Source organism: Scaptodrosophila lebanonensis, unplaced genomic scaffold, assembly GCF_003285725.1.
Source record: "Scaptodrosophila lebanonensis strain 11010-0011.00,11010-0021.00 unplaced genomic scaffold, SlebRS2 tig00000024-arrow-pilon, whole genome shotgun sequence".
NCBI lineage: Eukaryota > Metazoa > Arthropoda > Insecta > Diptera > Drosophilidae > Scaptodrosophila > Scaptodrosophila lebanonensis.
In genome coordinates, this window is record NW_022060538.1 from 5,541,871 (window position 1) to 5,562,853 (window position 20,983).

A 20,983-nucleotide genomic window follows, 5' to 3' on the forward strand; every position below is an offset into this window, starting at 1 on the left:
TAACTTCTGTTCCCACAGCCTCCCTCAACTGAACATACCCGCTCCATTCCCCTACTATAACGTATAATAACAAAACTTTATTGTGGCGTCGTTGTCTAACGCGCAACCGACAAATGCTCAAACAAGCAGCAGAGTGTGTCGAGTGTGTTGTTGGCTGGGGCGAGTAGAGTAAGTGCTTTGTGTGTGTGTGTGTGTGTGTTTTTGGGCGGTTGGGGGGTGGTGGAGAGCGGGAAAAAAGATGCCTTATACCCACCTTTCTGTATAAACATTTGTTTACGCCTTATCAGTGCCGCACTTTTGTTTACCCAACAATTTGCCGAATGCGCACATCGCAGTCGGTATAGAAGCCAAAAAAAAAAAAAAAAAACAACAACAAATCGTTTGGGCTAAGAAGAAATTCTAATTGTTTGCTCGTAAAAGTGCGCACGACAGCCCACACCTAAAGGCCAGAAGATCTATTTGCCACTACTAATGCCACATAAGCGCGCGTCGCGAACCCGCTGCCGGCCTGCTATCTGGCCAGTATACATATGTAGATGATTAAATGAAACAAACATGAATTACCAGGGCACAGATAAAACACTCGGTGGATATATGTTTCTGGCCAAACATGCAACACGAACTAACATTTCTCCCAGCTGGAACCATGGACTACATACCAGTATGAACTCGAAATCAAACCGAATGTTGCAATGAATGTCCAATAGTGCCAATATTTGGGTACGTTTAATTTGAACTCAGAATCTTTCGCATTATTGCGACAACAAATTTTTTCCCTAAAAGGAATAAAGCAAAAAGCAACGTAAATAAATGCCTAATTGATTATTACTGGTCATAGAAATAGAATTATTACGAATAGAAAGCCGTTGCCTTACAACTTTTGTAATTTAGTGAGTTGGAAGGAAGAACTCAAAAATATTCAAATGAATTTTAGAAATTTTAGCCTTGTCTCGAAAAGCAAAGATGTCTACCAACTGAACAATGTTATTCAATCCAGAATTTATATAGCGAGTAGATCAGATATTGGTAGATTGATTGATGAAGCACATCATGCAGTTGATTATCCAACTGAATTTTTGAACTCACGTGTTAATTATCGTGTTGCGAAATATCAATCTGCCAGAGGTGAAGATCTCCTCATCCCTCGATCTCCCTTGATCCCGTCCGATGTGCTCTTTCATGTCAATCAACAGGGTTACGCAACTGTCTGGTTTAGATAAACAGATGGCTTGCGTTTCACATGAATTGCTTTTCACATGGACAGCCTAATGTTACGTGTTTCCGTGTCGACAATCGAGATAGTTACTATATCTACACAGGCAATGGAAAACCAAGAGAGCAAGCCCGACAGTGAAATACCGTGCATCCAAACAAACTGCCTACATACGAGGTTTTCGCAGCCGTATCCGAAATTTGGGCTTTCATCTAGACAGACGGCCAGACACAGATTTCTCTTGTCATGCTGATTACGAATATATGTACTTCATGGAGTGGGAGATGCTTCCTTCTCCCTGTTACGTACTTTTTAGTTTTACTTTTTTTTATTAGAAATACTTTAACCACCAAGAATGTATTTAGCAATTAAATTTATATGAAATGTATGCTCTGCTTTTTTTCCTATCCATGCAAAGATAATGAGTCATTGCGAATCGTGGCAGTGTACAGCTAGTTGTGAATACATTCTTAAATAGAATTTCCGAGTTCCGTAAAAATACTCATTCTAATAATGTTATTATTATTATTATTATGGTTTAAAGGCCAGCGGTGGGGCTTCTACCTCATAAATAAAAAGTAAATCCGTCCAATATAAATGATATAAACACTAAGAGCTCTGCAGAATTTACAAACCTTAATAGTTAGCGATAACACTAGCATGGCCAGACGCATTTGGAAGTTGGGTCTGGCCAAAGCAACGACTGAAAATCGAAGCCACATGACAGGACTGTCGATACTCTTTAGACAGTTAAAGCACGTCTTGGTGGCATGATATGCAGCTTTTAGCTCCCTGCATCGAAAGCCTTAGGACCGTGATAAACGCCAACTCATGCTGATCTGATAGTCTCAAGAGCTTGGCAACTGCCACCCCGGCCAATAAACAATTTTTACAGATTTAGGAGATGCAATTAGGATAAGAAGAGCAAATAGAAGGTAAAATTAATTTACTCAAACATAGACACGCTTATCTAAACTGTAAAATTATACACTGCCAACGGATTACTGGACATTGTTCTGTTAAGTTCCAAATTCAATTCCTTGTTATAATCAATAACAAAGGGAAAGGGCTATTGCGTAGAGTCTTGATCCGCATGAAATAGCAAATCGTTCTAGAGATGTTCTTCTCAATCTTGGAATTACAATTTTACAATCACGCTCGACTATGTTAGAACATTTAACCAGGTTGCATCTCAATAGCAATCTCTGCCCATTTCCTGCAAACATATATATATATATATAAAACTAGTTTGAAATAATTACGAAACCGAGTGGAGTGTAATACGAATCAAGCCATATTAGCTGGAATACTTGCTTTATCAATAATATGTGGATGCGAAACAATACTTTGTGTAACTCATACTAGTATGTCAAAGCAAGCTTCCGAGATTGTTATTATTTTAAGCGCGACGCGCATCTTTAGTTAATCGAGTTAATAATTCATTCAAACTTCAATTGTGCCTTTCATACGTTTCTAATTTATAATTCCACCTTTCAATTTACATATATCCTCAACTTTCTGACTACATTTGGCCACAAGTGCCAACTTCGCTGATGGGTTGGGGGGGGAAAAAAATAAACCTTCCATTCAGTTGTCATATGCCATGAGATTTATTTAGCCAATTTCTAAATAAATAAACTATTGGAAATTCAAATATTAAACCGACTATCGACTTTATTGCATATAATTGACGCTGCGATATTGAAAGCGTGTTCTTTATAGCATGGCAGCTATCTCCCCCTGATCTTGCTATGACTGATAAGTGCTTAGTATTTTATATTGGGTGCTGTAAGTCGCTTCTCTTTAGATTACTGATAGCGCCGGTAACTTGTGCTTTCGCATAAAAGTGGAGGAGATGTTTATAGATATTTTTAGACAGCCGTCGGCGATCAGTGAACCCAGACCGAGCGCCCAAAATGCACGACAAAACTTCGCAACTGCCCGCCTGGCTGACCAAGGAGTACATGCAGGAGAAACTGAGCCTTTTCCATAAGGATCAGCAGCTGCGCGTCCTCAAGCTCTCAGCAGAATCAGCCACGGGAAAGGGCGGGAACTATGTGGGCGTGTTGACGCGCCTGCAAGTAGAGTTCCAAACTGGTGATGGTCAACGGCAGCAACAGACTTACCTGCTCAAGGAGACCTGTTCCAAGGACACACCGGAGGCGGAGATTTTCAAGGAGTATGGCGTATACACTCGTGAGTTGGACATGTATGAGAATGTTTTGCCCAAAATGTCCGCCATTTTGCGAGAATTCGGCATCAAAGATAAGCGGCATCCTGATGCCGTCTGCGTGGATCGTGATCACGCCATCCTTATACTGGAGGATCTCGGCCAGCTGGAGTATCGCAATGCTGATCGCGTTCAACGCCTAGATGTGAAGCATGTCCAGCTGGCATTAGAAATGCTGGCCAAGTATCATGCAGCAGCCGCAGCGCTGCATCAGCGCCAACCCGAGGTGTTTGCGAAGAATTACGACTGCACTTTCTTTTCGCGCGGGGTCAAGGGCTATGGCACTGTATTTTCTGGACTCTTCAAGGCCCTGCTACGCTATATAAAGACCCAGCCCAAGTTGGAGGCACGCTACTATGAGAAACTCAGCCACATGCAGGACAATCTGATGGAGTACGGCGCACGCTGCTTGGATGTGGGTTCCGAAGACTTTCAGACCCTCACGCATGGCGACTGCTGGACCACAAACATTATGTTCCGATACAATGCCGATGGACAGCCCAGCGCTGTGATTCCCATCGACTTTCAGTTCAGCCACTGGACCTCTCCAGCCATAGATCTGCACTACTTCTTCAGCACATCACTACGCGAAGAGGTGGGCAAGAGGCAGACTGAGCTGGTTCAGCACTACTATTACGCGCTAAAGGGGGCTCTGGAGCAGTTGAAATACCAGGGCCCCTTCCACAGCCTATACGAGTTTCAGTTGCAGTTCGAGAAGCGCCGATTTTTCAGTAAGTACTCCAACTGTGTTTGGCTAACTAGTATTACTTATCTCTGGTATTAAATCACCTTGACCTTGCAGCTGTATTTATAACACTCGCCTTTCAAACAATTATGATATACAATGGCAAGGAAGAGACGTCGTTTCAAAATCTATATCAGGACACTCCAGAGGCTATACGCTTCCAGGACTCTATGTACGAGAGCGAGCAAGCTCAGCGCATTGTTCATCGAATGCTGCCCATCTTCGACGCTAAAGGACTGCTAGATGATCTGCATTGAAGAGCTACAAGCGAGCTCCTTTGGACCATTAGAAAGCTCATGAAAAAGTAGTATTATATACCTATTTTAATCGTTTCTCTAGTGTGGAAATTCTTCCACATTGAACGGTGACAAAAATTGTCCATGGACTTTTCGACATGTCTATTAGATATAGAATCTAAGACAAGGTTTGAATCAAAAAAAGAGACGACAAGTACATACATGCAATGAAATAGTTAATAAACGAACCATTCCCGGAATATTTATAAGAATATTGTTGTGTACTTATTTACAGACATAGATGGACAACAATTTTGAACGAAAGCTCCTTTTAGCCAATTTATTCGCGAGCTTGTCCCACTGCAGCCGGCATGTGTGGCGAGCTTTCCTTGCAACCACCACCCTTACAACTGATAAGAAAGCTCCGCACAGCTGTTGCCTTGCAAGGGAACACAAACAATACTCGGAAAGCCTCCCGCAGGCAGGCACAACAAAGCGCCTCGGACGCAATTGAAGTCAGTCGCAACTTTGGGCTCACACGGCGCATACGCAACGCGGGCTTCGATACTCCAGCGGCAGTGTGGCATTAGTTCACGGCCAAGTTATAAAAGTTAAAGGCTGGCCCGTTAAAGCCAACAGATGGTCGCCGGCTGTGAACGCGCTCGGTTATCTGCGATCAGTGAGGCACATGCCAGATGCCAAATGGAAACTAAACATTAAAGTTGTAAAAAGTAGAACGAGAATCCAAATTGAATTTATAAAAAGGCAAAAATACTGCGGCATGTCTAAACAATATTTTTGATGATGTGACGACAAATGACGATCCAAAGTGTTGTGTTGTGTTGTGATTTGATGTGAAGAAGCCAGGTGGGGTCAGAAATCCAAAGGTATACAACGAGTGGTCCTCCACCCATCCTTCACCCATTTCACCCAACTAGACGGGCGAATGCGCGTAAAAATATCATTTGTTTTTGGTTTGTTTATTTGTCTTTGGTGCAGTAATAAAAAGGCAGAAGGCGTGAAAATCTCCAAAGAGCGGCAATGTTTTTATCGCCAAAGTGGCTCGAACGCTTAAGCGCTTCGCGGAAATTTGCTAATAATCTGCCGGACGCAGCTCCATGTGTTCTTCCACTTCTCTGCTCCCCTAGAGCGTCTCCATTGTCTGTTTCTTTGTGCAGCGCAGTTCGCAGCTCGCAGCTCGCGGTTGGCGGTCGGTGCTCGGTGGTCGGTGGTCGAAGGCAAGATAATTGCGTTCGACGCAAAATAATCGAAATAGTATTTTATCTGGAGCGTTGGGTGGGCGTGTGTGCTCGTGTGGCTATCCGTAAGTGCCATGAAGCTGCCAGCTGACCAGGCAAAAAGTGGAAACCTTTAATGCGACGTGACGCACCAGACGTGTAAAGGAAACTGTAATGCTGGTAATGTTATTTCGAAAATTTGCAGCCAAAGTCGCAAGCAAGTGGAAAAAGAGATGAAAGCAAAGCCAATGAGAGGAAGTTGTAATTTAATCAAACAAATGAAATGCGAAATTGCTGTTTGCGTAGCACAGTGAAGAGCGTTTAAGTCTCTGAATACACAAAATAAGAATGAAAAGTGAACAAACGAGTGAACAATAAAAAATGAAATAGTTAAAGCTAAACAACTTGGTCGGACTCTCGTGAAAAGTGAGCTAAAATAAACCAAACGAAATAACGTAAAACAAAGCTGACTTTGTCCGGAAGCAATGCGCTGAATAATCAAATAATATAAAGGCAATATCTAAAAAAAAAGGGCAGTGAGTGAGTTTAACAAGCAACCCGGGCTATTATTTTGCCAAGGCTATCAAATGACTGGCACCGTTCAAAGGCATGTTACGGATTATTGGCCATATCGAGCACGACTGTATCTTCCTTCTCTTGTGTCATGAAGTAGAAGAGTTATTGACCGTGGCAGTCAAGTATTTGCTTAGGCTACTAAGTGCTTTTTGAAGTTTTGTACCATGGTGATGGAGGCAGGGTTGTGCATTTGAATGCCCAGGCGGGTGCTCCCAAATGAAGCACATCCGACTGTCATTCAAACGCCAAGTCAACTGGAATACATCACAAAGTTCTAAGCTTTAAATATATGTATATGCTCCGCAAGAAGTACGCTCATTTATACACTTGAAGAAGTTTGGGAAAAGTTTTCCGATGCAGCCGCACACACACACTCGTAAAAAACATATAAAAAATTATTTAACTCACTCTAGCAATTTTGTATTGATCGAAGTGGCAATATTATACAGTATATTCATGAACATTAAAATCTAATATTGCCAGTACTAGGAGGGAATCGAAAACACAGCTTTGAATTTTAAATTACTTCAAACTTTTTATATTACATCTTCATTTGTGTCCACAAACAATAAGATTACTTCATACTTAAGTAAAAATTGATGTTTTAAAAGTATTTTTAAAGTGGAATGAAATTTATAAAATATTATACCCCAAAACCAAAGGATAAGGGAAGGTCAGTTTAATTAATATGACAACAAACAAACTCGTCTTGTTTGTCCTTCTGTCCATGTAGAGGCAAAGATCTAAACAAGTATTTGAAAATTAAGATTACTCTCCAGATGCGAAAAAGGATACGTTTTTTTTTTAATACAATGGAAATGTTAAACTTACATTTACACCGCGATATGTCAACTGTAAAGGAAGCTATGGCCACAAATGTGAGGTCTGCCAGCTGCTTTAAGATGTGAATGCAATCGATTCAAACATTTCATTATGGTTTAGTTTTGTATTAAACAATTACTGTAAGAATAAATACAACGTTGGATGCTTCTAGTTGCTATACTTTCTAATATCGTTTCGTTAATAGAGATGGGCAGACGGACAACGCTACATCAATTCGTTTCGTCATATGTCTATATGCTTAGAATTTTAAATGCAATTTCACAAAAAAAAGTTAAATTTATACTATTCTACCCTTTCGGTAGAGAGTACAGCGTGAACCTATTTCTCAATTCCATTAAGAATAATTAAAAAATGAAATGCCAACAAGCGGCAGGGATAGTCGAGCAAGTCTGGCAGTGAAATACACTTTACCAAATCAATAAACGAAAAAAATATGCTTCCTTCTGCCTGTTACACATATTTACGATTCGGTTAGAGTATATAACGAGAGTTGTGTTCGTTAAGCCTTTTAAGACAAGTATAGTTTTATAGTAAATAGTTTTATTTTCCATTTCATTTGACTTCTGAGCGGCATGGAAAAATATCGTAACAAATAAATGAATAATTACCATATAGCCATATCTATCGTTCTGGCAAACTATTTTAATCACATAAGACACACTAAAAATCTGTTTATGGCACAATTAGCAGGTAATAAATGATGTTAAAGTTCTTCATACAGGTATTTATTTAATTATAGTTAACAAAGAACTGCTAGCTTTGCAAGAAAAGAACAACATAAATATAAAAACTTATGAATATACAAAAGAATTAAATATATTGAATAGTAGAACATTAAAAATAAAATTAAAAGAAGTGGAAGAGTAAGATAGGATTAGAGATTATCAGGTATGAACAATCTAACTTGAAAGTTAAAAAAGATAAAAAAGTAGTTTAATATATGTAGTTCTCTGAGTTTTTTATGGAGAAACCATTTTTGACAGCTGCGTTATGAATGTATACATATTTTTTTTGGACATATAGCGTTTGCTGATGGCTTTCCATCGCATAATTTGCTGCGTAAGCCCCAAAGGGCATTCATTTTTCCGACTGCATAACTGGTGCAAAAAAGTTTGATGCAACTTTTAATTAGTTGGTTTGTTCCGAACAAACGGAATGAATTAGCAAATGTAGGCAGCAAACAAGAAAGCCTCTCTTCGAGTAGGATCAGCCACATAAAGTGAAACAATTTCAAAATAGCCCGCCTCGGAAGCAGAAGTGTGTGTATATTGTTTTGTAACAGCAGGGTGTTTAAATTATGGATAAAGTGCTGACAAATTCTAACAATGAGTGTCATACGGCGACGTTTTGTGTAAACGCAAGACAAGAGACAGAATTGAAAACCAAATGAGCTGAGCTGTCGAGAACAAGGACAACAGGGATAGACGGCATCACCAGCAAATACCTTCAAGCTCAAATACTGCGAACAAAAGCAGCAACTACAAGAACAACAACAGCAACAACAGGACAACAGCTGTGTCCACACAGCAGAAGGCACGTGGAATATGGTGAGTGTAGATGTAGTTGCATGTACTTGTAATTGCAATGTAAATATTCCAAAAGCCATTTACAAGAATGACAAATTGAAATGAAATTGCAATGACTTTGCATAACTTTGTCTCTAAGCGAAAAAGCTTCCCCAAACTAGTACAGCATGTAATTACGCTTGGTACCTGGCTAGTTTCACTTCATTAGACATCAGCAATGGCGACTCTTCCACACTGCCACCCAAATGCTATTAAAAGTTGCAGCACAAACAATGCATTCGTGTCTAAATAGGATTTACATCGACACACAGCTACATAAATAACATTTGTCTTCATTGCGACACTCGTCTTCCTCTACTCCTTACCTAATAAATGATTTCCAATTGGCTAAGCAAAATCAGTTATTCAAAGGGAAAACAAACAGAGTTGGTAATATTAAATGAACACCTCCAAAATGATAAAAACAAAAAGGTTTCCTAGAAATAATAAAAGAACCAACGGCACGTATTTCCAAGTATTGGGGTCTCACTTTTCCTGAAATCAACGTCCCACTGTCCGCTCTTTACTGTCTCTTTTCGCTAGTTTCGAGTGCCAAGGACAATTAATTATTGCTCCATGTCCTCGCAATAAATTGTTTACAAAGACAAAAGATGTTTGTGCATTCAATTTCAATTTCACATAAAAAACATTGAAGCTGAGGTGAGAAGTCATCTCATTTTCTGGTTCCTTTACTTCCACAATTTTTGAATGTAGCTGCTTCTATAAAAGCAACAATGTACAAATATTTCTTAATGTAGCTGTCTTTAAAGTATACATCTCTAAAGGGTGATATACACTTTTAATAGATCGCGGTGCATACAATCATTTAATAATTTTAATATTGAAGTGAACATATATTCTAATGGGCAAATAGTTCTTCGCATGGACTAACTTCTCGTTATTCTTTTACTCATTTCTAAATACCGAAACATGCAATAATTAAATACTTCTTCTTCAAAATAAAAATAATTGCAGCCTGAAAGGAGCTTAAGAAATATATAGAACTTCTAGACTAAAATAAAATGTTTCAAAAATCCTAGTCAAAAATCTTAGACAATTAAATACTTCTTCTTCAAAATAAAAATAATTGAATGACAGGCACAGCTGACAGAATTTATTAGCAGCTTGAAAGGCACTTAATAAATACTTGTATATAGAACTTCTAGACTAAAATAAAATGTTTCAGGATAATCCTAGGATAGTCCCATAAATACCAGACAACAACAATTCTAATTTTTTTTAAAAGGAAATCTTGTAAAAAAGAATGTTTTGAATTCATTTTAAAAAAGTTCCTCTACACTGATAAAAAAGTTGCATAGTACGGATGAATATTTTCATATTAAATTTAATGTTCACCTATTTCATATTCAATTCAAAGATAAACATCGTAAATTTTACTAAAAACATATTCAATTAGTGAATTTAATATGAATAATATTCAAAACTTCGTTATTAAAGTGTGCCATATTCAATTTAATGAGGAACCATTTTAAATATTAATATGCACACACAAAAAAAAAAAAAAACAAACATTGACTATATTCCATAGTAAATTATAATATTTTTCTAAACTTTAATTTGAAGTTTTTTGTAGTCGATTTAAATATACTAGAAATATATTAAATTTCAATTGACTAGAATTCTCAAGTCGGTTTTCAGCGGTTGTGTGGTATAAATACAAAGGGTGTCAAGTAAGTGTTTCTCAATCAGCTGTTTCTCACTTATAATATTAATATTGATCCAAAGTATATCCGTACTAAGAGGCATAAAAAAACATCAAAAAAAAATAATTGATGGATAAAAAACGAACTTTAAAATTACTTTCTGCTAAAAAAATAAAAGATTTTTATAGAAATAAAATATGCATCATGGAAATGTCAATATTGAAAAGAGTTAAAAAAAACCAGTAGCGTAGACCAAAAAGTGGAATAAATATTTTGTAATTATAAAAAAATAAACCTTTGGCGTGAATCAAACCCACGTCGCCACGTCATTACTTGTGATTTAATATTGCCACACTTTAAATTTAATATTTTAATATTAAATTTTTAAATTTAAGTGTGCTCACTGCATTTGTACTAAAACACACGATGGTGCAAAATCGATGGTAAAAATAGTTGAATCTACGTGTAAATATTGAAATTTCCGTGCTTTTTTATCAGTGAAGTTATAATAGAAAGGGAGTTAAATGTTGTCCCATCTGGCATTTGACTACCGTACAATATCGATCTGGTCAGCACAATTTAATTTAGGTAGAATAACTATATAATTGCCTAACTTAACCGACTCGGTTAGGTAAACTGAACAAGGAGTTTAAATTTCAGAGATTGTAGCTCAGGCACCAAAAAAAAACAAAATGTATTGGAAAAAATAAAATATCTTCCAGTTTAAAATTATGGGTCTACTTAACCAAAGCAATTTACAAAGGAAGATTGCACAATTGGGCAGACAGTATGATGGTAGATAAGCCAGACCTACACATTTATTAAACACTTTCATGATGGAATACATGTTGATTAAGGATATGATCCAAGCAAGTCTTATTATCGAGATTTAAATAATGTAGCCATCAGTCCACTTTGCGAAAAAACATTTTTATTTTGTCTCATAAAACTGCTATCAAATGAATTTGCGCCAATATTTTAGCACACATGCAAGGATTATATAGCTTATTTGCGGCTCAACCAATAACATTTGTAATACTCAACTCTCTTTAGCTCTACCCCTCCAGCCCTTTTTGTCAAAAATAAACAACCAATCATGCTTACGACTGGGCTCCACTTAGTGTCTGTGTCGTGGGCTGAAACCGACACCAATTAATAAAATAAATATCCTTCCTCTGCCAACGACAGCGACATCCCAAAAGGGATGGATATGAATGCCATTTCCTACAACAACAACAAAAAATAGACACATTTGTCAACGGCGCGGCAAAACTGTCATTCAGCAAACGGTCCGCCTGCCACAGTCTGAGTGAACATTTAAACATTCGGAAGAAAGAAACAAATTGTATAAATGGCAATAAAATTCATTTCGGTAATCAAAGTATGGCTGGGTAGCAAGCAAAACTGGAACCCAGTACATCCGAAATGCCAGCCGAAATAAATCACAAGGATACGAGTAGCGGTTTCAAAGGGGGCGCTCGACTTGGTTGGCTAACAAGAATTGGCGATAGTGATGTCGGTGGCAACAGTTAACGTCTTTGTCAGGCATTATTTATGTGATGAGCCGGTTAAATGTGAGCTGTGGCAGACAGGAGGGCGAAATATGAATGCCCCCTGCAGTGATGACAGCACAGCGAAGACGTTGATAATTTCAATATTATTCAAATTTATGGCAAGCCCGTAAGAACTTGACGCTACTTTACATAATTTTCCAGTCCCGAAGTTTGCACAAAAGTTCCGCCTTTTGCGTGCAGCCAGAGATTACGCGCAGCATCGAAATATTTGCAACTCAAGGCGCTTAGTTTGTGGCATGAAAGGAAATCACAACTGTGAACCACAATTTGCACCTTGGAACGAGAATCGTAGAAAATCCTGAATGACTTGAGGGCTTTGACACAAAACTTAAGCTCTCAAGACACCTTTTCTGATCAGCTTTGGGGCAGCAGTTTGTCCTTCGTCTGTGTCTATTTCTTTATCAATTTCCTTTCCGTTCTGGGCCATGGAATTTCTGTGCTTCTCAAAAAGTTTCACCTTAATTTTGGGACTTTGCAAAGTGAACATCATCCTTGGACACAATGCTGGCTATTTTTAACTTCCTTTTATCATTGGGTTGTTGCGAAAATGCAGCTCATTGTCAGTTAATAAGTTTGTGTAAAATATTTTCTAAATTTGTTACTTAAAGAGTTCATATTGTTTGATTTCATTCGAAAACTCGGCAACTTGTGCAAATGTTTGTCCTTGTCCGACCCAAAGGAGGAAAATTGAAACTTTCAATTGAATTTTTATTGCATGCTCGCATGCAATTTCTGCTCCAATTGCAACCACAAGGGAATCTATCTATTGTTTACCTTTGGCCACTAAATCGAAGACTGAGCGGTGGGTGGCAAGGAACTAACCTTTCGCTGATAGAAAAAATGCTTTTAATAGAACGAGTCCAATACACAATCAATTTAAAAGCATTTTTTGTTCATCTGCCAAGAAACTAAGCAACCGACTTGAAGGGGAACATTTTCAGTTTTTTGAGTCGTAATTGAATGGCATACGTAAGGAACGACAGAAATAGGACTGCGAGGCCAGTATCCTCCGAAGACGGAGTGAGGCAACCTCATCAACAAACTGCTGGGCATTCACCTCATTGCTTTTTCCCACAAGAGACCCATACGAGAGGCTCCAGCTGCACCCTTCGGTTATAATTTCAAATTGTGTGTCTGCTGGAACTTTTATTTATAGCATACGAGAGCTTTATGACTAATTTTGGGATGTAAAATGAATATATTTATAAATTTATAAGGGGTCTTATGGTACACATTAGGCCAGCCTAGTTGTTTCCTGTGCTTGAGCCAAGAGACAGAGCAAGACATTTACAAGAAAGAGCATTCAATTCCAACCATGTGTATCCGCTTAAAATCAAATATGTACTAATATTCCAATTGAGAGCAGGTAGCCCTAACTATAACAGCAAATGGTGTTTCCTTTTCGTATTCTGCGAGTGATAGCTTCCCGTTGTGCTCGATTTAACAATGCGATTTTTTCATCAGAGTTTATTTTATTTCGTCAGCGATACAGAAACTGACTGAAATCATCGTCAGGATTTATTGGCAGATCATTTATAGCGCTTGCATACTTTTCGGCGCTCTAATTCCCTTTCGGCGTGCAGCGACGCGACGCGTGGGGCGAGAACTCAAGGGAGTTTCGGAATGCTGCCCATTTCGTTTTATTGACACTGACAAGTGCGCTTCATTTGGCGCACAACAGTGCACAATTATTTGTAGCAAGTGTCGTCATTTGTTATTGCCGTCGAATGTACATATCTGCCATTGATTTTTCACATTTGCTCGGGACGGGCGCCGCAGCTTGTGCGTGTAATGTGCGTCGTTTATGCGAACATAACGGTGAAAGTATCTTCCTTTAATAGCTAATGGCGGCTCATATTGCTTTGGGGGCATCGACAATGTTTGTAGGTGTGGGGGTACTGCGGCATATCTGGCATATCCACTGCGCGCACTGTTTAGCAGGAAGCATATCTCGGGCATATTGTTTATAACTTTTATAAAGTTCATGTAAATTATATGCATAGCCCTGTCAACGAGAGAAAACACGAAAAAGAGAAAAACAAATAGAGAGTGGGCGCGGCTAAAGCTGCATAAATTTATTTGAACATGACATATAAATGAGCGTAGGTTGTTGACACGACTTCTAAGTTGAAGGCCAAGTGTAACAAATTGTTGCCAACAACAGACATTAAGGGCATCATGACCAAAATATAAATAGAAGATCCTATAGTCAGCATGACTAACAAAGATAGCAGTCAAAACATGCAGCACTACAATCTGATGTGGCCAAAAGGTCACCTGCACGACTGCCATTTCTACGCAAATAAAATGCCTTTGCATGCTCAGCAATCCTTAAATCGCCCCTTGGCGCAACTCCAAAATAAATTTGAAGTCTGCAGGTGGCTTTGCGAGCTCAACCGAATGTCACCTTCAATTGCAGGTGGCATATACATACGAGTATACTGGAAGAAAATATGAAATATGCTATTCAATTAAATTCAAGAGTACGAGGCAAAAACGAAATATAAAATGTACAAATTTAACAACAGGCTGTTTAAGGAAACCAGGTACAGTTTTTTGGCTTAAGTCTTAAATAGGAATATTAAGGGAACATTAATTTAAAATTGATTCTTAATTGATACTTAAAAATGTGACGCATTGCTTTGCGATTGTTGCCTTTGTTGTCACATGCCTCGCATTTACCCATAAAGAGTCACATTCAAATCATGTCAAATGACTATAGACTGTCTGTCGTCTTCGTATGAGGAACGCTAATGTTGTTTATGGCACCTTACTTTTACTTTTGGCCAACCGTAGCTACCAGCAACGACCTAGCGATGAAGTCGTCGGCCCAAAGAGCACAGCTTAGTCAGTCGTGTGCGTTAAGCCAGGCTCATAAATCATAAACAAGGCCATCCACACACACACACACGCACACACAGACACACTCGCATCGACACACTGGCATTATTTCCACTTAGCTGTATTGATTTCTGAGGCTGGGAAGTTCATTATGCGTCACTTTGTCTCCCTCTATAAACAGATTATCGGCATGAATCAAACGGACTCGGCGCTGTCAGCAAGCAATGCGGAGTCCCTCAGCGCCTTCGCCAGCTCGGGATTCATCGACTCCCAGGAGCAACGGCATACACTGGACTATTTGGAGATGGGCGCGGGTGGTGGCAGTACCGCCGTCGCCACCACTCAGTACATACAGGGAAATCACAGTGGCTTCAATGCCACCAATTTCAACGGCACGTCCGGCGGCATGCCAGCTATGGATCCCGTGCTCATCGAACGGTTTCTGCGTAATCGCAGTATAGACGGACCTTGGTATCATTTGCTCATTGCCATGTACAGCGTGCTCATTGTTTTTGGGGCCCTTGGCAACGTACTGGTGGTCATAGCAGTGCTGCGAAAGCCAATAATGCGCACCGCTCGAAACCTCTTCATACTCAATCTGGCCATATCGGGTGAGTGTGTGTGTGTGTACTTAAGAGTATTTAATTCAATTATTTTCTTCTAAATATTGCTTAAATCTGAAATAAAATATTTTGTCTTCTATTTCGTTTTTAGTCTTAACTACTTAATAATTACATAAGTTAAATGTTTAATTTCTGTTTTGTTCCTTTGAGTATTATTTATAGTAATTATTCTTGACCTGTGGCCTTTTCAAAACCACTTTCAATTCTCAAAAGGAAATTATGAAATGTTGTGCAAAGTGCTAAACAGATTTTCACTTAAACTGTCTGTTTAGGTGGAAATCAATGATGTGAAATAATCCTCTTTAGGTAATAAGCCAGCTGTCTGCCTGTCTCTCTGTCTGTTCAGTTGAAACAGTGAACGATATTTGCTGAGTACTGAATAAACAGCCTGACGGCGGATGCGCCATTTAACCCACATTTTAAGCAATTTGTGCTTGGTTGCCTTTACAGATTTACTGTTATGCCTGGTTACAATGCCGTTGACTTTAATGGAAATTCTATCGAAATTTTGGCCATTCGGCTCGTGCGCCATTCTTTGCAAAATGATTGCCATGCTGCAGGCCCTGAGCATATTCGTTTCTACGATTTCCATAACAGCCATCGCGTTCGACAGATATCAGGTTAGTAGTCATTACCAACGTCAAGTGTGGGTCTGGATGTGGGTGTGGGTGTGGGAGTGGGAGTGGAATGCACGTTGGTTGCCCAGCAATGCTTATTCAATTTGTGCCGGTCATTTGGCATTCGGCATATTAACATACAAATGAGGCAAACATAATTGGACGCGTTATGCAAAGTTCGGTTGTTAATAATGTAAGCGATACCGATGTGTTTCAGCGATAAAGCCCGTCGGAGAGAAATTAACATGAAAATGATGGCAGGGATGGTGAGAATTTATTTCGCAATTACGCAGCTGTTCAGTTGCCGTAAAGCTGCCCAAACGAATTATCAATGTTGGCAGGCAATGCAATTGTCTATCTATAATTCGCAGTTGTGCACTATTTTTCTTAAACCACAACACACCATTTTCTATGCAGAATATAATAATCTTGATGAGTAATTTATTCATCGAATGACTTTGAATAATACTAGAGAATAGGGAGAGAGTACTCTTTCTGATAATTATTTTACTGCATTTAATATGGTTAGCAATATTGTTTTTGTTTGCAGAAAGAAAGTTCCATTACTATCTGGGATACTTTGCTCTCGAAACGTTTTTGCTGAATTAACTAAGCATAATACTTAACTGTATGAGATAATAAATAAGCTGTTTTAACCCCAAAAGTGTAATTTATCTTGCAACCAACGAGTGCTGAGATTAAGCAAAGCAATCAGAAATGGGGTCAAGTGTATAATAATGGTAATGATGATTCCAACTCCCTTATTTCTCTTTTTATTCCCCGGCTTTTAGGTCATTGTGTATCCAACGCGGGATAGTCTTCAGTTCGTGGGTGCTGTTACGATCCTGGCAGGCATTTGGTTGCTGGCCTTGCTGCTCGCCTCGCCCATGTTCATCTTTAAGAGGCTGGTGAACACCGACACCCCGCTGCTACTGCAGCGCATTGGCTTCCAGGACACGCTCTCGTTCTGCATCGAGGACTGGCCGCTGAACCATGGCCGCTTCTATTACTCGATCTTCTCGCTGTGCGTGCAATATCTGGTGCCCATCCTGATCGTGTCAGTTGCCTACTTTGGTATCTACAACAAGCTGAAGAATCGCATCACCGTCGTCACCGTGCAGGCCTCCACGCAGCGCAAGGTGGAGCGGGGGCGGCGCATGAAGCGCACCAACTGCCTGCTGATCAGCATTGCCATCATCTTTGGCGTCTCGTGGCTGCCTCTGAACTTTTTCAATTTGTACGCGGACATGCGAAGATCGGTCGTTACTCAGGGCATGCTGGTCGCCTACGCCATTTGCCACATGATAGGCATGAGCTCTGCTTGCTCCAATCCGCTGCTATATGGATGGCTGAATGACAACTTCCGTAAAGAATTTCAAGAATTATTATGCCGTTGTAAAGAACCCACTAATGTTGCTCTTAATGGTCACACAACAGGCAGCAGCGTTCAGGCGGCGGCGCGTCGACGACGCAAACAGGGCGCCGACATTTCCAAGGGCGAGCTGCGATTGTTGGGCAGCGTGGCTGGCGGTGGCGGCGGTGATTTTGTCGGTGGTGCAGCCGGTAGCGATGGGGACGCAGCCTGCAGAGGCGGTCGTGGAATTGGCGACATTGTTGATGGAGATTATACAACAACCGCCTGCAGCATGGGACATAATATATATGGATTGCGCAGTGCTGTGACCGAGTCAGTGGCCCTAACGGAGAATCCCATGCCCTCGGAGATGACAACGCTTATGCCTCGGTAAAGCAACCTCAATTAACCCTGACTTACATCAACTAACCTCACTAGACTCTGAGCTCAGCCCATTCTTGTGCGTATTCTAGTTTAAACCCTAAAGTATCGGTCTCATTAGCAAGAAAGTAACATATTGTGGCAGAACTGTTCAGCAGGCGGTTCCTTTTCCAACTTAAATACTTTTCTGTTGTTTAAAACAAAAGACCTTCATCCCGAATTCCCGAATAATTCTCAGAATTTGAAAAGAATGCCTTTCTATTAAAAACATTTTATTGAAGTTTACAATAAAAATGAATCTAAACAAACGCATAACCATACGCTTTGTTTTCAAGCAATAATTAGAATAATTATTGTGTCGAACCTGTCTTGAACACAACTATTTCATTCGAATACCAAAGCATTAAGCCAATCTACATTTCAATTTTATAGGTTGCAATTTTTTTGCAGATGTATTGAACCATGTTTTACTTCTTTCTTCAGAACATATTGGGCAACAATTAAAAATTCCTTGACTTGTTCCGTATGCTTAATGCATAGCATGGTAGCAAATTATTTTTGGCAATTCGATTATTCATTTGAAATCGAAAACAAATCCAAGGCTTAGGATAAAGTCGTGCTTCTGTTCCACTTAGTACTTTCTGTTCGAGACCGATTGCACTGTATTTTTTAGGAAGTAGTTCGATTTGATTTGCACTTTTCACGGCCAAAGTACTTAACTAATGCTTCTGACGCTATCTCTTTAACCTTCTCTCTCTCTCTCTCTCTGTTTGAGAAATTTCGACAAGAAAACAGCATGCATTTCAGGTTGATAAAATACTTTTGCACAATATTTGCATTTATTTGCTTTTCGGCATTTTCATGACATCCACAAATGGCGAAAAGCTTGGCACATGCTCATAGTATATGTAAATGCATTTTCGAGTGGAGAATCGTCGGTTTCTGTGGAACTGTAGCTGGCATGTAAATATTTCAACAGTTGCTGACGTTTTTGCACTCATTTCTCTAATTCTGCCTCTCACCCGTGCACCGTCTCTCACCATCTCACTATCTCACCATCTCTCTTTCTCTCTCCCCCTCTCTTTCTCACTTCGTATCAGGCCAAATGTTAGCTGAACGTGGCTTTAAGCAGCCACCAGCAGTGGGCCGGCCACAAATTGGGGCACATCTCGATCCAGAATCGACCACAATGCAAATAAAACTCTTACGAGATGCACACCAGAAATTGCAACAAAATGATAAATGTGTATACAATATAGATGAGGATGTAGGTTTAGACTAACTAATTACGAGTACAAGTGATTCAAAGCTAAGCTGAGTTACCTTTAAGTTTCGGGAGGCACACCAATTTACCAAAACAACAAACAACGACGGCGATGGATATGGAAATGGAGATGGAGATGGAGATGACGTTGAGGCGTATTTTAATTGGGATGCTTACGTGTACATAGATAGTTATAGATTTCAATCTGTTGTAGTTAAGCTAATTATATTTATCCACTAATTAAGTAACTAACAGCATTTGTGTGTTTATCTCTATCTGCTCTACGAATACATTTGCTTCTCATATCGAATACTGTAATTTAATTGAACGAGCCCTTCAATTAAATTTGGGTAATTGATAGCAGCTCTTGAGTTTACTTTAAAGCCTAGTTCCTACCATTTAAGCACAATCTTTCATACGATTAATATTGACAACGTTATCTTTCGTTAAGGTATGTACATATGCGAGTAATTTGTAATTTATTGTCATGATGGAAAATGCAGAGTATCCTGCATTACAGCTCCCATTAATTAATAGGCTTAACATTGTTAAAAACACAAACAGAATAAATGTAATTGTAAATATGCGTAAATATAAATGCTAATGGCGGATCCAAGCAGTCAGCCAGACAGCTCTCTCATTTATTTATTATGATAAACTGTTGCCATTCTTAATTGAGCACGAGTGCGCTTGACGAGTGTCCTACACATACCTAATTAAAGAAATACATACATATTTAAATACATATAATGGCCGTCTATACGATTACTGCTTACAATGTGGTATGCATTGAGGCAGCGAAGCGAAATGAAATAAACTTCAATAAAATATGACAAAAGTACACACACACACTCACAGCTTTTATGTTTATTTTGAAAAATGAGCTGCGTCTGCATTTCAGCCGAAAAGGTAAGTGGGGGCTTGAGAGCCCATTGAAGTGATTCACAGAGTCCCAAACAGCTGACCCATCAGCACTTGACCTTTGCCACTTTTATAGCATGTTTCCCTTTTCATGCGTACTCGCACACATACTTTACAATACTTCCTCAAACATTAACGGAGCAACAGAGCCGACGGTAAGCAAAATCCGGTCGTTTCGGTTTGTAATTGTGTGAAGAGTCAAGAAGCAGTGCCCGCAAAACATAACGTAAAAAGATATGGCCCATAAAAATGGCGTAAATGTGAGCACTCTCTGATTATGCGGCCCCTATGTACCTACACGGGTCTGGGACCCATCAGAGCTTGGTAACGATGTCGACGATGTCGATGACGTTGAAAACACGAGAGCAAAAGTCAACACAAGCCGCGGAAATGCACAGGCAAACGATTTAATGAACTCAGACTCCGTGCACGGAACGAAAAAGGAATGCATCATGAAATACGAGGCGCAGAATGTAGGATATTCTTTTAGAGCGAATTCAAAAATGATCAAACCTTTAAGGGAAACGAACGATTTATTCTAAATCATCATTTAGCACCCACAATAGCCTGCACGCAAAGGTAAACATATACACAGGCTTATCTTATGAAGAGCTAAAAAAGATTGCAAATGTAATAATAAATTATTTAAAAACTTCATCAATAAACACAAAAAGCAGTTACTTAGATTCGTCGAGATTAATTTAAAAAAAAAAATAAAACTACTACTCTAATATTTTTTTCCCTAGAGTGGGAATTATTTGTGTTAATAATTATGAAGGATTTTCGCCTGAGAATACTGAAGTTTTCCACAGTACCATAAACAAGTCGTTATGGGATTCAAAGAGTGCTCTGAAGGGCCTACAATATTTTTTCGCCGCTTCAACAATATAATACAGCAGTATAAATAAAATAAAAAGCTGGACTTTCACTAGGCATTGGAATGACAAAAGCATTGGAGCTTAAAAAAGCAAAACAAAATCGGGTTTTCACTTAAATGTTTATTGAATTAACATTCTTCCAATTGGTTCAAGCCGCGCTTCTCTGCAAAAAATAGTGGAGCACAAGTAACCAAAAACTAAACTCAAACAATAAACTGGA

At 39.2% G+C, this 20,983-nt stretch overlaps 2 protein-coding genes across 2 annotated transcripts; both read left to right on the plus strand.

Moving 5' to 3' along the window:
* The first annotated feature begins 3,101 nt into the window (after positions 1–3,101).
* Positions 3,102–4,696, plus strand: LOC115620961. The gene is made up of 2 exons (XM_030514482.1): positions 3,102–4,174; positions 4,246–4,696. Exons 1-2 carry the CDS (start codon positions 3,130–3,132, stop codon positions 4,443–4,445), a joined length of 1,245 nt encoding a protein of 414 aa, XP_030370342.1. The 5' UTR covers positions 3,102–3,129; the 3' UTR covers positions 4,446–4,696.
* A 3,525-nt stretch (positions 4,697–8,221) lies between these two features.
* LOC115620851 (neuropeptide F receptor) lies at positions 8,222–19,068 on the plus strand. The gene is made up of 7 exons (XM_030514295.1): positions 8,222–8,628; positions 14,907–15,336; positions 15,799–15,968; positions 16,757–17,330; positions 17,403–17,555; positions 17,589–17,709; positions 18,801–19,068. Exons 1-7 carry the CDS (start codon positions 8,626–8,628, stop codon positions 18,814–18,816), a joined length of 1,467 nt encoding a protein of 488 aa, XP_030370155.1. The 5' UTR covers positions 8,222–8,625; the 3' UTR covers positions 18,817–19,068.
* Positions 19,069–20,983: the final 1,915 nt, after the last annotated feature.